Source organism: Pinus tabuliformis, chromosome 3_2 (assembly GCF_031772625.1).
Source record: "Pinus tabuliformis cultivar Carrire ecotype Pingquan chromosome 3_2, CPIR1, whole genome shotgun sequence".
Taxonomy (NCBI): domain Eukaryota; kingdom Viridiplantae; phylum Streptophyta; class Pinopsida; order Pinales; family Pinaceae; genus Pinus; species Pinus tabuliformis.
The window spans coordinates 1,120,471,634-1,120,489,655 of NC_142302.1; the positions used below are offsets into that span (position 1 = coordinate 1,120,471,634).

General features: G+C 33.3%; 1 protein-coding gene across 2 annotated transcripts in view; it reads left to right on the top strand.

The window, feature by feature from the left end:
* Positions 1-17,520, top strand: part of LOC149184599 (3-oxoacyl-[acyl-carrier-protein] synthase I, chloroplastic-like) — a 34,976-nt gene extending 17,456 nt beyond the window's left edge. For both annotated transcript variants that reach the window (XM_089418949.1, XM_089418948.1), the window contains exons 3-8: positions 314-745; positions 1,318-1,491; positions 1,597-1,710; positions 2,032-2,133; positions 2,273-2,339; positions 17,312-17,520. In XM_089418949.1, the coding sequence (XP_089275075.1) occupies positions 314-745; positions 1,318-1,491; positions 1,597-1,710; positions 2,032-2,133; positions 2,273-2,339; positions 17,312-17,379 (957 nt within the window). In that variant the 3' untranslated portion in view covers positions 17,380-17,520. The remainder of the gene's footprint in view (positions 1-313; positions 746-1,317; positions 1,492-1,596; positions 1,711-2,031; positions 2,134-2,272; positions 2,340-17,311) is intronic.
* Positions 17,521-18,022: the final 502 nt, after the last annotated feature.

Sequence of the window (18,022 nt, forward strand, 5' to 3'; positions counted from 1 at the left end):
TATTTTAAATTAACATGCAACATTTACTTAACAGCATCCATATTATAGATAAATTATAAATCCTTTTGTCAAAACACTAAACCCTTGATCTATGCTTATGGAGAGATCTCATTACGATGCATCATTTAAATTCAAATTAAATACAATTTATAAATGCTGGTGGAAAGTGCCCATTACAATGCATCATTTAATTTCTGGGAAATTTAAACGCACAAAATGAAGCATTCAGTGCCCACTTAGACCCAGATTGTAAAATGTCCCTGAGCTGGGATAAAACTAAATATCAACTTTCTGACACTTCCACTCTGCACAGGTAGACAAGAGCCGTGTAGGGGTGCTGTTGGGAAGCGGGATTGGTGGTGTTACAACCTACTCTGCTGGAATGGAAGCTCTACTGCGGAAGGGCCACGAGAGGATCACGCCATTTTTCATTCCTTATACAATTTCAAACATGGGATCTGCATTGTTGGCAATTGATACGGGATTTATGGGTCCAACCTACTCAATTTCGACAGCGTGTGCAACGGCAAATTACTGCTTATATGCTGCTGCAAACCATATTCGCAGAGGTGAAGCAGACATCATGCTTGCAGGTGGCGCAGATGCTGCGATTGTGCCGGCAATAGTTGGTGGGTTTATTTCCCTTAGGGCTCTTTCACAGAGGAATGATGACCCACAGACAGCATCAAGACCGTGGGACAAAGATCGTGATGGATTTGTCATGGGTGAAGGTGCTGGCGTGCTGGTGAGGTTAACCTGAACTTAACAGCTATGTATTTTTCTTCTATGTTACTGATTGCAAAAAATATAACATAAACAATACTAATCACAGTGGAGCCTCAGATTTACAATGAACTGCTACCCTGATCATTGATCCCATTGACTAATCTGAATGGTTTAGCCTGTTGGGTTAAAATTGTTAGCTTGATTTCAGTTTCAAGGGACTGTGTATCTGAATTGCATCGCCTATTTTATGAAATAACTTTTTCAAATATCATTTCTTATGGCGAATTTGAGTTTGATTTAGATACAAATGATATTTAAAATATCGTTTCAGACTTTGAACCGTTTAGACTATAAGAACATTGGCTCTCTCTTTTCATCCTCAGATGCTATATATTTTGATTATCAGTTTTCTGTCAGATGATTCATGCTACAAATCCATCAGATCAACAGATCTTCTATGTCTGTCTCTCTTTTCAGATGATCATCCATCGATCTTTTCAGATCTATCATGTCCATTTTGTATATATTCCCTCAATATAATATAAAGCTTTTTCTTCTGAAAAAAGAACATTGGCTTTTCTCCAAAAGCAGGTAATGGAAAGTCTTGAACATGCAATAAAGCGAGGGGCTCCCATAGTAGCCGAGTACCTTGGCGGGGCTGTCACTTGTGATGCTTATCACATGACCGATCCACGCTCTGATGGGCTTGGAGTTTCAATGTGCATTCGGAAAGCTCTGGAAGATGCAGGAATTTCACCAGAGGAGGTAAGTGGTTTTTATTTTTTATTTAAGGTTTATCAGTGGTGTAGAATTACTACAGTTTCAATATTGGCTTAATTACAAATTATCGTATGCTCAATAACAATGCAGGTCAACTATATCAATGCTCATGCAACCTCAACTCGGGTAGGAGATCTGGCAGAGATTAATGCTATCAAAAAGGTTTTCAAGGATACTTCTAGCATCAAAATAAATGGAACAAAGGTGAAGAATTCATTGGAGATTAGATCCTTGGGTTAACTGTTATGTTTCGTTTGTCATCTGTACATATAATGTGTGCTGATTAGTATTGATTAGTTATTAAGAATTAAAACATGTTACCTCCAACCAAGATTTTACGATGCTGTTCAATTTGCAAGTATCTTGAATTCACCAAAATGATTCTCAACCAGTGCTTTCTGATCTTAGCCGAATGCATTTAGCCTATAGTTCAATAATTTGCTGCGCTTCAGAATGTTCTTGTGCCATTCTTCGATTGCAAACACTATCTCTGTTTCCGACATTAAATATGGCTTACTTTTCCAGTCTATGATTGGGCATAGTTTTGGTGCTGCCGGTGCACTAGAAGCAATTGCCACCATAAAGGCTATCACTACCGGGTGGCTTCACCCCACAATAAATCAGTTTGTAAGTTGCTTACATGCATTGCAGATTTTTTTTGCTAATAACTAGATGGAAACGACCAACTCGTTGCCCTTTGATGTACGAATAACATTTTAGCTATCGTTTTATCAAAAAACAATTTACATGTGGAGACTCTTGGCAGGATACCGAGCCTGATGTTACTATCGACACAGTGCCAAATATAAAGAAGCAGCATGAAGTACACGTTGGTAAGTAAATTTCATTAAATTTAGGGTACAGCATCAATTCTCGTGAAGAATTTAATGAACAACGATATGAGAATGATCTTGGTTCCCTTGATAACATAGCTTGTGGTTAATCTCAGTGAATTCCTTGTCAGAATCACACGCTGCAATGCTTATATGTGATATAAATGTTGGTTTCTCTTACATGTGTTCACCTTTCGTTATTAAAGCCAGCGTTGTTATTTGGAATTTATTGTTCCTAGGCATTACATTACTATCTGACAATTTGCATAAATGTGGCACGCTGTTGATCTATGAGGTGTATCTAGGACTGCGAGTCCTATTTCCACCTCCATAGCAAAGTTAATGCTATGGAGGTACCCCTCTGACAGCCGCATACAGCATCATCGACCATGCATCATAAATGGTATTCGTCTCTGGCATCCCTCTCCGGCTGTCCATCGACGCCCCCGGCGACCCTGCCCGCAGCCACGGGTGGCCTCCACTCAGATCGTATTGATGACGGACGGGAGAGCGTGGCCTCCACTCAGATCGTATTGATGACCGATGGGAGAGCTCATTTACGTCATGTACGAACCGGACCAACTTCCTCCAGGCCATTCAAAGTCCCGGCAACCCTATCTGCAAAACCATTCCGCCACAATTCACCTTTTGGACTCCGGCGAACAGAGAGGGAGGTGAGCACTCCGCGGCGAACAGAACAGAGGAGACGTTCAATAGACAGAGGAGCTGGCCATTGGTTATCGAGATTTGCGGTTGGCAAGGTTAGTACATCTGAAGCCTGCGAATTCTCGGTGAATTTTAACATCTATTTGGACTCGCCTAACATTCTAATTTGAGCTGCAAATCACTTCATTGAAGTGCAAAATTTTAATCTGGTGTAATAATTTCCGTCATCACTGTCTTTGCGTAAAAGACCATTTATCTCCTCTGCGAATTTATGTCCGTTCGTCAATCTGTGGATAAAATTGCTGTTTTTGAATTTATTGCTCAGTTATGTCCGTTCATCCATCTCGTGATAAAATTGCTGTTTTTGAATTTACTTTCATTTTGTTCAAATTCGAGGGTTCATAATTTATGGTAAATAGTCGATCACCCTAAGATATTGTTTTTTACAAGATGGGTTGCGATCATATACCATTATTGCTTCGTTTTGTACAAACTGGTTGCGATCATACACCATTGTTGCTTCGTTTACCGAGTTACGGTATTAAGAGTTTTGGCCCAAACCTTTAGTGTGGATTAGACTGTCTTGTCTTTTTTTTTCATATAGCAGTCTGCTAAATTTAAATGCATAGTTGTAATTGTTTTGTTGTGTCATTTTCATTTTTTCAAATATTTTTACCAAAATCTCGTTTGTCGTCGTATAAATTTTTGCAATTCTAATGCTTAAAAGATTTCTCAGAAATAGTTTCTTTACAAAAAAAACTTCAAAACATAAAATTTCAGTAACAATTAAATTACATTCCACTTTATAAATTTACAATTTAAATAATAAAATACAATTTAATTTTATGAACTCAAATGATAGATATTTGAACCAATAACCCTTTTTTGGAAAATGTAATTTAACAATATACTCATTTACTATCAATTCAAAGCTTATATAATCCATAAACTTAAATTACTTTCAAATATTAATAATAAATTATAACTTAAATTACTTTAAAATATTAATCACAATTAACAAATATTTTAGTGACGCCCAAAATTCTAAGCCTATCATTATTGAGCTCTGCTGGAACTGAATTCCAAAAAATGTATTAAACAGTTCGAGGGTTTGCATGATTATCGGATGGATCAAACCCTTGATTGGGCCTCTTGACGCATTTCCCTCCGCTTCGGTTGCCTCATAAATGGATTTAGATTTTGTAGTGTCTTTGACTAATTCTACTTTTAGTTGCTGCATACAAATCAAATGCGTTCAGAAGTCAAATTTTAGTCAAATATCATATCAGAGCTTACTGGGTAGTCCAAGTACCAGTGGTAATTAGGCTGGGACTTGTATGACTGGTAACAATAAAGGTTCAAAATTATAATGTATTGTAACAATAGTGACAGCAATTAAAGTTTGGCATTCTCATCAATTGTATATAGTTGTATAACTAAAACCAGAAATAATGTGAGCCTGTTAATTCCATCTAATTGATTGCGTTTAGAAACTCTCTATACTTTGAAACACGATTTCATTGAGTATACTATTCTACTTTAGTTTGCTTGAAATCCTGGTCACTTTTTCTTTTTAAGATTTGTTTTATGTAAGAATTTTTCAACAGAGTTCATCATTCTCATACTTGTCTCACTACTTATGGAGAGCTTGCCATAATCATTCTGGAATTCGTTAGATTTCTGTAACAATTCTCACCATAACATTAAAACTTGTGATTAATAAATATTCGTGTTGCCTGCAAAATCTAACAACAAATCATCTGTCCTCATTTCATTCAATTTTATATTATACAAATGAATTATGAATACTGTAGATATATTATACGCAGTCGTATAAAAGATTATGAGCTGTTGAGGTGTGCAAAAGTGGAGCTGCAACAGTTTAAGATAACTACTTTTGATTATTTCAACTACTATTATCTTACTCTTCATTATCTTAACTATGAAATTATAAATTAATTACTTTAGAATTCAACCATCATTCGCATAATTTTGTATCAAGCACCGGCATAATTTTGAAACAAGGGTTGCGCCTATAGCAACCATAGTCTATAACCTTTTTTTAATTACTAATGATAATGATATCGTCAACATCCATAGACTCTATCCATCCATAGACTCTATCAACGTAAATATGTACACAGAAAAGTTCATTTTTAATTAAATACTAAAAATGATGTCATCACCATCCACAAAAAAACTCGAACAAAACAAAACTGTATAAAGAAAAGTCCATTTTATTAGGTTGGTTTTTGAAATCTGATGCGTGATATGAGTATGTTTTTCCTTCATAGATTAATATCTACTTCTGCAATAGAATGTCTTCTATATTGTATGAACTCATATCACGCAACCAACATTAAATAATCCCCTGTTTACATCTTAATTACAGGGTACCCATTTAAACGTGTATGTCGGTAGATGAAACTGGTGTCATCTGTTTGGATGGAGAAATGGAAAACGATAGTAAAAAATTACAAGACAATTGCATAGTCTAATAAATGTGGAATATTGTTGTTAAGGAATCTGTTTAGTTATTAACACTGTGAGTATATATGCACAGTGGAAACACTAGATAAATTTGATCTAATAAGTATAAATGGAGAAATAAAGAAATGAGGTACACATGGAAATAAGAAGAAATGAGAGTTGACATTATTTACATTAAATATTAACACTTTAGATATTCAGACTAAAATCAGTTGATGAAAGCACTTACAGACTTTGTCCTTGGTGGATGTGCAACAATAATGTGCTCAGAATTTAAGTGCCAACAGACCAACCACCGTATATTTAGCTTATATCTATTCACTTTGTTAACTGGAAAAATATATATTTATGTGTTGACATTATTTAACTCTTTTCATTATTTATGTGTTGAGTTTTTATCATCTACATAAAAAGTTGAGTTGCAACAAATAGATATGTTTTTTGTCCAGTAACGTATTATATATAGCTTTTTAAATATATCAAGGATTTAAGAACATTTTATTCTATTCCAGTTTTCAAAATTTTAGTGTTTAAAATGGATTTTAGTGTTTATTCTATTATTATGTTGTTCTTTTTAGATTATGGTATATGGCGAGCATTAGTGTCTTTACTCTCCTCGTTATGTTTGCAGGGAAAAAATATGTCCTGTAAAAAAATGGCATCCTATTTTGCCTTTGTTGAAGAATCCATAGAGCCCTCCCCCATGGAGTGTGCGGGTTACGAGCAGTATGTGCATCTCCCCGAGCTCAGTGCCATGTGGAAATTCAAGGAATGGCCTGGTTGGTCTAGAGAGGGGTTGGTAAAGGCTGCCTTACAATCATTGGAGATTACTCTTCAGTTTGTTTCGTCTGTCCTCTGTGACACAAGGACTTACATTGACAAAGAGGAATGGAAGAGAAGGCTTGAATCCTTAATTAGTTCCCAGATTGAGTTGATTTCAATGATTTGTGAAAATGACAAGCAGGTTCCCACTCTTCAGTTGTCAGTAAGTAGTGGTGTTCTCTCATGGAAAGTTTTCCGTGAGGTATGGCAGAGACCTGGTGCTTTACCTGTGGTTAGCAGAACAAGTGAAGAGAGCTTACTTCCTCGTTTGGGTACATGGAAAAGTGCTGAAGCTATGGTTTCTAGAATATGGCTTGCCATTGAAGGCCATATGCAGAGGACTCCCTTCACTTTAGGTCTGGGGGAACCAAATATGTTAGGTAAGCCTCTTCTTGAATATGATAGAATCTGCAAGCCAAGATATTTGCACTCTTTAAAACAACATAAACAGTTCCATAATCTAGAAGATGCCAAACTTTGCAATGTCCTCCAGATCTTTGAGGCCTGGGTATTTGTAGGCCAAGAATTGTTGCAGAGAGTATATGAAAGAATAGACTCTGGGGATTTCGTAGGAGCATCCACAGACTGTTGGATGGTTGAAAGGATGTGGAACATGCTCACAGAAATTGTGAATTTGCTTCTAGTGATGGACCCAGATGATTTCCTTTGCCTTAAACACCAGTTGGCAATTAGCAGCACTAGTACGCTTGCAAGCGCATATTGCCTTCGGTCTGCCCCCCTTAGAGACCTTACAAATGCATGCAAGGAACTAAGGCATCTGGTGCCCAAAGTCATCGGTGTTGAGGCTGATCCAAAGGGTGGACCAAGGCTCTAGGAGGCACTTATGCATTTGTTTCATTCACATGGACTGCGCTCACATAACACTTCAGGTGCTTACCATGTTGCAATAATACATGTTTTGTTGGCCTTCCAGGCAATAGAAGCCGCGGTGAAAAGGTTTTTCTTCTCATATCAGCAGCTGGTAGTAACAACCATTGGTAGCACTGAAATGAAGGGTCCATCATATCTAGGTGCTTGTGATGCCCTACGTCAGATATATTTTGAACCACCTTATTTCCCTAGTGTGGATGGTGCAAAGACATTTTTGGGTTACTATTGGCACTAAAAGTTACAACTATGGTGGATGGTACACTGGAAGATCTACAGACAAATCAAGTGAAGTTTACAAGAGAAAGAACAGTGCCTTCAGTTTTTCAATGTATTACCCCAAATTCATACATACACTTTTTACATTGACAGTTTTGAGTACTATACATAGAATTATATTGGATATAGGATTAGACTCATTTTTGTTCATCCCCATCAGTAGGACCAATCAATAGAACAGTGCTAGAAATTTGGGATTTTTTTTTTTTTTTTTCCCTCTCCAACATGGACCTCTCCCCAACATGGGATTGGACTCATTTTTGTTCATCCCAAATTTCTAGCACTGTTCTATTGATTGGTCCTACTGATGGGGATGAACAAAAATGAGTCTAATCCTATATCCAATATAATTCTATGTATAGTACTCAAAACTGTCAATGTAAAAAGTGTATGTATGAATTTGGGGTAATACATTGAAAAACTGAAGGCACTGTTCTTTCTCTTGTAAACTTCACTTGATTTGTCTGTAGATCTTCCAGTGTACCATCCACCATAGTTGTAACTTTTAGTGCCAATAGTAACCCAAAAATGTCTTTGCACCATCCACACTAGGGAAATAAGGTGGTTCAAAATATATCTGACGTAGGGCATCACAAGCACGTAGATATGATGGACCCTTCATTTCAGTGCTACCCATGGTTGTTACTACCAGCTGCTGATATGAGAAGAAAAACCTTTTCACCGCGGCTTCTATTGTCTGGAAGGCCAACAGAACATGTATTGTTGCAACATGGTAAGCACCTGAAGTGTTATGTGAGCGCAGTCCATGTGAATGAAACAAATGCATAAGTGCCTCCTAGAGCCTTGGTCCACCCTTTGGATCAGCCTCAACACCGATGACTTTGGGCACCAGATGCCTTAGTTCCTTGCATGCATTTGTAAGGTCTCTAAGGGGGGCAGACCGAAGGAAATATGCGCTTGCAAGCGTACTAGTGCTGCTAATTGCCAACTGGTGTTTAAGGCAAAGGAAATCATCTGGGTCCATCACTAGAAGCAAATTCACAATTTCTGTGAGCATGTTCCACATCCTTTCAACCATCCAACAGTCTGTGGATGCTCCTACGAAATCCCCAGAGTCTATTCTTTCATATACTCTCTGCAACAATTCTTGGCCTACAAATACCCAGGCCTCAAAGATCTGGAGGACATTGCAAAGTTTGGCATCTTCTAGATTATGGAACTGTTTATGTTGTTTTAAAGAGTGCAAATATCTTGGCTTGCAGATTCTATCATATTCAAGAAGAGGCTTACCTGACATATTTGGTTCCCCCAGACCTAAAGTGAAGGGAGTCCTTGCATATGGCCTTCAATGGCAAGCCATATTCTAGAAACCATAGCTTCAGCGCTTTTCCATGTACCCAAACGAGGAAGTAAGCTCTCTTCACTTGTTCTGCTAACCACAGGTAAAGCACCAGGTCTCTGCCATACCTCACGGAAAACTTTCCATGAGAGAACACCACTACTTACTGACAACTGAAGAGTGGGAACCTGCTTGTCATTTTCACAAATCATTGAAATCAACTCAATCTGGGAACTAATTAGGGATTCAAGCCTTCTCTTCCATTCCTCTTTGTCAATGTAAGTCCTTGTGTCACAGAGGACAGACGAAACAAACTGAAAAGTAATCTCCAATGATTGTAAGGCAGTCTTTACCAACCCCTCTCTAGACCAACCAGGCCATTCCTTGAATTTCCACATGGCACTGAGCTCGGGGAGATGCACATACTGCTCGTAACCCGCACACTCCATGGGGGAGGGCTCTATGGATTCTTCAACAAAGGCAAAATAGGATGCCATTTTTTTACAGGACATATTTTTTCCCTGCAAACATAACGAGGAGAGTAAAGACACTAATGCTCTCCATATACCATAATCTAAAAAGAACAACATAATAATAGAATAAACACTAAAATCCATTTTAAACACTAAAATTTTGAAAACTGGAATAGAATAAAATGTTCTTAAATCCTTGATATATTTAAAAAGCTATATATAATACGTTACTGGACAAAAAACATATCTATTTGTTGCAACTCAACTTTTTATGTAGATGATAAAAACTCAACACATAAATAATGAAAAGAGTTAAATAATGTCAACACATAAATATATATTTTTCCAGTTAACAAAGTGAATAGATATAAGCTAAATATACGGTGGTTGGTCTGTTGGCACTTAAATTCCGAGCACATTACTGTTGCACATCCACCAAGGACAAAGTCTGTAAGTGCTTTCATCAACTGATTTTAGTCTGAATATCTAAAGTGTTAATATTTAATGTAAATAATGTCAACTCTCATTTCTTCCTATTTCCATGTGTACCTCATTTCTTTATTTCTCCATTTATACTTATTAGATCAAATTTATCTACTGTTTCCACTGTGCATATATACTCACAGTGTTAATAACTAAACAGATTCCTTAACAACAATATTCCACATTTATTAGATTATGCAATTGTCTTGTAATTTTTTACTATCGTTTTCCATTTCTCCATCCAAACAGATGACACCAGTTTCATCTACCGACATACACGTTTAAATGGGTACCCTGTAATTAAGATGTAAATAGGGGATTATTTAATGTTGGTTGCGTGAAATGAGTTCATACAATATAGAAGACATTCTATTGCATAAGTAGATATTAATCTATGAAGGAAAAACATACTCATATCACGCATCAGATTTCAGAAACCAACCTAATAAAATGGACTTTTCTTTATACAGTTTTGTTTTGTTCGAGTTTTTTTGTGGATGGTGATGACATCATTTTTAGTATTTAATTAAAAATGAACTTTTCTGTGTACGTATTTGCGTTGATAGAGTCTATGGATGGATAGAGTCTATGGATGTTGAAGATATCAATATCATTAGTAATTAAAAAAAGGTTATAGACTATGGTTGCTATAGGCGCAACCCTTGTTTCAAAATTATGCCGGTGCTTGATACAAAATTATGCGAATGATGGTTGAATTCTAAAGTAATTAATTTATAATTTCATAGTTAAGATAATGAAGAGTAAGATAATAGTAGTTGAGATAATCAAAAGTAGTTATCTTAAACCGTTGCAGCTCCACTTTTGCACACCTCAACAGCTCATAATCTTTTATACGACTGCGTATAATATATCTACAGTATTCATAATTCATTTGTATAATATAAAATTGAATGAAATGAGGACAGATGATTTGCTGTTAGATTTTGCAGGCAACACGAATATTTATTAATCACAAGTTTTAATGTTATGGTGAGAATTGTTACACAAATCTAACGAATTCCAGAATGATTATGGCAAGCTCTCCATAAGTAGTGAGACAAGTATGAGAATGATGAACTCTGTTGAAAAATTCTTACATAAAACAAATCTTAAAAAGAAAAAGTGACCAGGATTTCAAGCAAACTAAAGTAGAATAGTATACTCAATGAAATCGTGTTTCAAAGTATAGAGAGTTTCTAAACGCAATCAATTAGATGGAATTAACAGGCTCACATTATTTCTGGTTTTAGTTATACAACTATATACAATTGATGAGAATGCCAAACTTTAATTGCTGTCACCATTGTTACAATACATTATAATTTTGAACTTTCATTGTTACCAGTCATACAAGTCCTAGCCTAATTACCACTGGTACTTGGACTGCCCAGTAAGCTCTGATATGATATTTGACTAAAATTTGACTTCTGAACGCATTTGATTTGTAGAATTAGTCAAAGACACTACAAAATCTAAATCCATTTATGAGGCAACCGAAGCAGAGGGAAATGCGTCAAGAGGCCCAATCAAGGGTTTGATCCATCCGATAATCATGCAAACCCTCGAACTGTTTAATACATTTTTTGGAATTCAGTTCCAGCGGAGCTCAATAATGATAGGCTTAGAATTTTGGGCGTCACTAAAATATTTGTTAATTCTGATTAATATTTTAAAGTAATTTAAGTTATATTTTATTATTAATATTTGAAAGTAATTTAAGTTTATGGATTATATAAGCTTTGAATTGATAGTAAATGAGTATATTGTTAAATTACATTTTCCAAAAAAAAGGTTATTGGTTCAAATATCTATCATTTCAGTTCATAAAATTAAATTGTATTTTATTATTTAAATTGTAAATTTATAAAGTGGAATGTAATTTAATTGTTACTGAAATTTTATGTTTTGAAGTTTTTTTGTAAAGAAACTATTTCTGAGAAATCTTTTAGGCATTAGAATTGCAAAAATTTATACGACGACAAACGAGATTTTGGTAAAAATATTTGAAAAAATGAAAATGACACAACAAAACAATTACAACTATGCATTTAAATTTAGCAGACTGCTATATGAAAAAAAAAAGACAAGACAGTCTAATCCACACTAAAGGTTTGGGCCAAAACTCTTAATACCGTAACTCGGTAAACGAAGCAACAATGGTGTATGATCACAACCCAGTTTGTACAAAACGAAGCAATAATGGTATATGATCGCAACCCATCTTGTAAAAAACAATATCTTAGGGTGATCGACTATTTACCATAAATTATGAACCCTCGAATTTGAACAAAATGAAAGTAAATTCAAAAACAGCAATTTTATCACGAGATGGATGAACGGACATAACTGAGCAATAAATTCAAAAACAGCAATTTTATCAACAGATTGACGAACGGACATAAATTCGCAGAGGAGATAAATGGTCTTTTACGCAGAGACAGTGATGACGAAAATTATTACACCAGATTAAATTTTGCACTTCAATGAAGTGATTTGCAGCTCAAATTAGAATGTTAGGCGAGTCCAAATAGATGTTAAAATTCACCGAGAATTCGCAGGCTTCAAATGTACTAACCTTGCCAACCGCAAATCTCGATAACCAATGGCCAGCTCCTCTGTCTATTGAACGTCTCCTCTGTTCTGTTCGCCGCGGAGTGCTCACCTCCCTCTCTGTTCGCCGGAGTCCAGAAGGTGAATTGTGGCGGAATGGTTTTGCAGATAGGATTGCCGGGACTTTGAATGGCCTGGAGGAAGTTGGTCCGGTTCGTACATGACGTAAATGAGCTCTCCCGTCGGTCATCAATACGATCTGAGTGGAGGCCACGCTCTCCCGTCGGTCATCAATACGATCTGAGTGGAGGCCACACTCTCCCGTCCGTCATCAATACGATCTGAGTGGAGGCCACCAGTGGCTGTGGGCAGGTTCGCCGGGGGCGTCGATGGGCAGCGGGAGAGGGATGCCGGAGACGGATACCGTTTATGATGCATGGTCGATGATGCTGTATGTGGCTGTCAGAGGGGTACCTCCATAGCATTAACTTTGCTATGGAGGTGGAAATAGGACTTGCCATCTAGGACACCAAGCACTTTTTACTAAATGGCTATTGCTAGCGTATCTTTAATGATATCTAGATAATTTGGATAGATTTTTGGATATATTATTTTTATGTTGTAAGATCCTAACATTATTTATGATGCAGGTTGAGAATGTAAAGTTTTATTGATCAAAGAAAGTTACAATTATCTGTCTTTTCCATTTATTTGCCATCACTGTTTTGGTAGATGTCTTTTCCATCTTCTTTGCCATCACTATGTGGGTATTGAGTTATATCATTTTATTAGGTTTGGTTTTGTAATATTTTCTTGTTTATTATATCACTTTATTAGGTTTGGTTTGGTCATATTTTCGTGTTTACGCCATTTAGATTAAGTTTAGTCTTTGCATTGAGTTTAAAGTGAAAGGAAAACTGTGAGAAGGAAAACTATTAAAATACCCATAGGTAATTTGTCTAACAATTATTTTTAAATTATTATTCATAAAATTTATTTATTTTTAATCTAAAATTTACCCAAAAAAAAAAATCTAAAATAAACTAAATAATAAAGATGCAACAAACTAATAACAGACTCTCAAATATTTTAATTAAGTGGCCATTATGAATCAGGATGAATTAGGCTTTGCATCTTTAATTGTATAACAGGAGTATAAGGGACTAGGGACTAATTTAATTGGGTAGGAAATAGATTTCATTTAATTAGCCAAAATTAGAAGGCTAATTTGATATTTAATTGATATTTCCCTAATCAAATTTTTATGTATTATAAAACTATGAAATTTTTGAATATATTAAATATTAAAATTTATTAATAAATAAAAAAATAATTTAATAAATTATTAAATTTTATATTAATAAATTTTGAATTTATAAATTATATCATTATTTTTTTAAAATTTAAAACTTATATCTGTATGTATGTGAAATTATGTTTATTTATTTGTGAATTTTGTAAATAAATCTAATTAATTATATATTTAAGATTAACGAATTATATATTTAAGATTAACGTTTAGTTTTTTTTTTTTTTATGAATTTTGTAAATTCATATTTATAATTAATAGGTGTGATTTTAAATTTTTATTAATTAATAACACAAAATTATGTTGATAGATATGTTTATTCTGGAATTAAGATTTTAGAATTTTTATTTAATTATAAATAATTATTAAATGAATGGTAGGGATTTAATCTTTAGAATATTTTCAAATAATTTTATTACTAATTTTAATTTCAGATAAAATTTTGAGATTTATCTCAAAAGTAGTTATGTTCTTTTAGTTTTTATAATTAAATTGATTAATTAAAAAAAAAATCGTGTATATGAGTTATGGTTTTTGGCATGTGTTATTAGTAAGCCATGGTATTGCAACAAAACTTATTTATAAGTTAAGAATATATTAAATTGATTTATTAAAAAAATTCATGTGCATATGAGTTATGGTTTTTTGGCATGTGTCATTAGTAAGCCATGGTATTGCAACAAAACTTATTTATAAGTTAAGAATCTTCATGGTAAAGTGAGAGTGAATCTTCACAATTGAGAATCTTGTTGCATGTTTTGTGATTTTTCAATCTTGGAAATGTGGGATGTGTTATGAGGAAACTCTTTGATGAATGGTGTTACATGTTTTATGATTTTTTAAATTTTGAAAATATGAGATATATTATGAAGTAAGTATTTTGAGATCTACATATGTTTACCACCATTTACTTTTATACAAATTTTATTTTATTTTAATCGTTTAACTTGTATTAACTTGTTTAACAAATCTTGTTACATGTTTTGTGATTTTTTGAATTTTAAAAATATAAAATATATTATGAAGTAAGCATTTTGAGAACTATATTTATTTACCACCATTTAATTTTATACAAATTTATTTTATTTTAATTACTTTACTTATATTAAATAAATAATAATTAATCATTCATTAGTTATAATATTTATCATTAAAATATTTTTTAATAAACAAAATAATATATTAGAGTGACTACAATATAATTATAATTAAGTAAGTTGTTAATTAACCACAATATTATAATATGAAATTTCCATTTTCCCTATTTAAAATATGAATTCTCCATTTCTTATAGAAGATATTCTAAGTATCTTTAAGCTTAATCACGTGGTAAACCTTATTGTTAAATAAATCTATCTCTAACACTCTAATTCCAAAATAAAAAAACACTTGTAAATATAATTAACTTTTGTGAATTCAATTTTGTAACTTTATTTTTTGGTTAATGAGTTTTATAAGTTTGTAATTGTTAGATAATTTCAATTATGTTGATAGGAGTATCTATTTTGAAATAAGGATTTTTTTTGTAAGTTTGGAAGACACATCTTCAATATGTCCAATATATCACCCTTATGGGCCGGGAATTGAACCAGTGACTTCACATCAAGGAATGCAAGGAGTGCACCATCTATCCAAGACCTCGCAGACTTTGAAATAGGTCTTTTATTAAAGAGAAGCTAAACTTATTTTTAGATTAGTGAGTTTTGAAAGGGAGTTATCTTTTGGACTTTCTGGTACAGGGGAAATATTTGAGGTGAAACCTTGATTTGTCTCACCTAAACTGGTTTTTTAACTGTATCCAGGGGAATTTGTTTAGGCGAAACCTTGATTTGTGTCATTTAAACTGGTTTTTTGATTGTATATATGAATGAATTCAACACCCTAAAACCCCTAGGGCAATTCTATTATGGAGGGGTTGCCCATCAAGTTTGTGATTTCAATAAATTACTGTCGTATTTTAGAGAAATTAGTTTAGCACCGTGAAAAAACCCCTAGGGCACTTTGATTGTGCAGGGGTTACCCCTCAAGCTTGTGCTTTCAATAAATTCCTGTCCTATTTTAGAGAAATTAGACCGGAAAAACCCACTTGAAAAGCTTCCAAAAGGTCTCACTAAAGACAACTAGGTTTTGAAAGTATGTAATCGAAAACTTATCTATCTATTTTGAAATAGAGCTGGATTGAACCTGTATGAAATATTTTGAAATATTTTCATGAAATATTCTGGAATATTTTTAATAATATTCACAAATCAAAGATTCATATTTATTTCAAAGTAATTATGTTATTTATATCTTTTGAATTAAATTGATTAATTAAGATAGAAATGGCATATAGACAAGTCATGTATGAAATAAATGCATGTAACACTCATAGACTATGATATTGGTGTATGATATTTTAACAAATGTAATTCACACATTAATTAAGTTGAAAGTATATATATATATTTTTAATTAATATATTGATTTTTTATAATTAATAATAAGAATAATAATTTAAAATAAATTTATAATTTAAATAGATTATGTATATATATTATTTTAATAATTTAAAATATACCATTAAAAAATGTTTAAATAATTACTATAAATTAATATTTAATATAATTTATTACTCTTTTAATTTATATAAATAAAATAGTTATTAAATTGATAAATTCTAAAACTCCATTTCATAAAATTATGACCTAAAAATATTAATTTACTTTATAATGAGGGTAATCTAAATTATCATGTATAAAGATGTATATTTTGTAAAAATTAAAACGTTTAGCTGAGCGATTTCTGTTTGGGAAGGCCTGCTCGTGGTGTTGCGGTTCCGCACCACGTTCTGGCAACGCAGGTAGGAAAGTTTCTGAAGGTTTTTGTTTATAATGACGATAGGAGACCGCAGGCTCAGACCCTTAGTAATTTGGATGTTATTTCTATCCCACACATTTTAGTGTTGTTATTTTAAAACTTCACATGTGGTTGATATGTTCATTTTATAAATTCGAGATATTAAAAAATATTTTTTATTTTATTAATTATTAATAAATATTTTTAAGGGAAAATAAAATAATTATTAGTATAGACCATTAAAAAAATGTAATTAGAGGATATGCATGCTTAGATTTATTTGTATTTTTTTATATCTAGTATATTTTAACTAGCAGGGCATTCCATGGTCAGGAAAAACTTATTTTTCTCCATCTTTGATTTTATTGTTTTTTGATTTAATAAATTTTATGGACATAATATTTTTTTTTCCCATAAAATAAAACCCATTACTAAACAAATTCAAACCCATTATCACTGTTCTTTAATTTCTATTACTCCATTTCATATTTCTTTTTATTGTCTTAAACTTTCAGATGTTGAGTTTGGATTTTGTTACCCTATTCCAAGTTATATTATTTTTGTAGGTATTTCAAAGTTCTGACTTGTTATGTTAAAGCTAAGCTTCACATCTTGGCCACTGCCAGAGTTTGGTTTTGTTACTTTTCCAACTTATTCCATGAATTATACTTGTTTTTTGTAATTATTTTCAGAGCTCTGATTTTTTGGCCATTTGTCTACCATAAAAATCAAGATAAACACTTGTGACTATTGTGGTCTAGGAATAAATGTTCAAGTTCTAAAAGATCAAGCATTCGGGATGTAATTCTGTTGCAAAAGACAAGTGAAAATTCTTTTAAAGATTCTGACACTAAGTTTACACCGTCAATGGCAGGTATCTCAAACTCTTTTGGATTTGGTGGACACAACTCAGTGGTGGCTTTTGCTCCATTCAATCCTTAAGACAGGCTATCTACTTCATTATTTTAAATCATTGGTGTTTTTCATTGAGTTACCATGAATTGATGCATTGCAGAAAATTCTGATCATGTTAAATTTGGTTCAAAGAATAAGAACTGCTTTCAACAGTGTCATTTTATCCAATATTAATCACTTGCAGAAGAAATGCTTTGAATCGGATTTTTGGTGACTTCTTTAGAAATGAATTTCAAGACTATGGTAGCATTCCCTCTTCAGTGCAATGGGCAAAGGCATTTGAATGCCTGGACTCAACATTGGTGTCATAGGTTAGAAGTAGAATCAAACTTTCAATTTGCTTCTGAGTAGGGTATTTTCATGGAGCTGATAAATTAGTCTTGATGTTCAAGAACATATTGCTGCGTTTCTCCTCTCCTTATGTGATAAAGAATTTAAACACTTGTTTCTTGTGGTAGGGATTCTATCAAACAAATGCAAAGCCTCAGAATATTGAATTTCATTTCTTGTGGTAGGGATTCTATCAAACAAATGCATAGCCTCAGAATATTGAATTTCACATATTTATTGATTATGGCACGTGCTTTTAAATACCTGAACTTTGATTTAATTATAAATTCATGAATCTCGATATTTTTGAAGACATGACATTTACTATAGTAATGGAGGT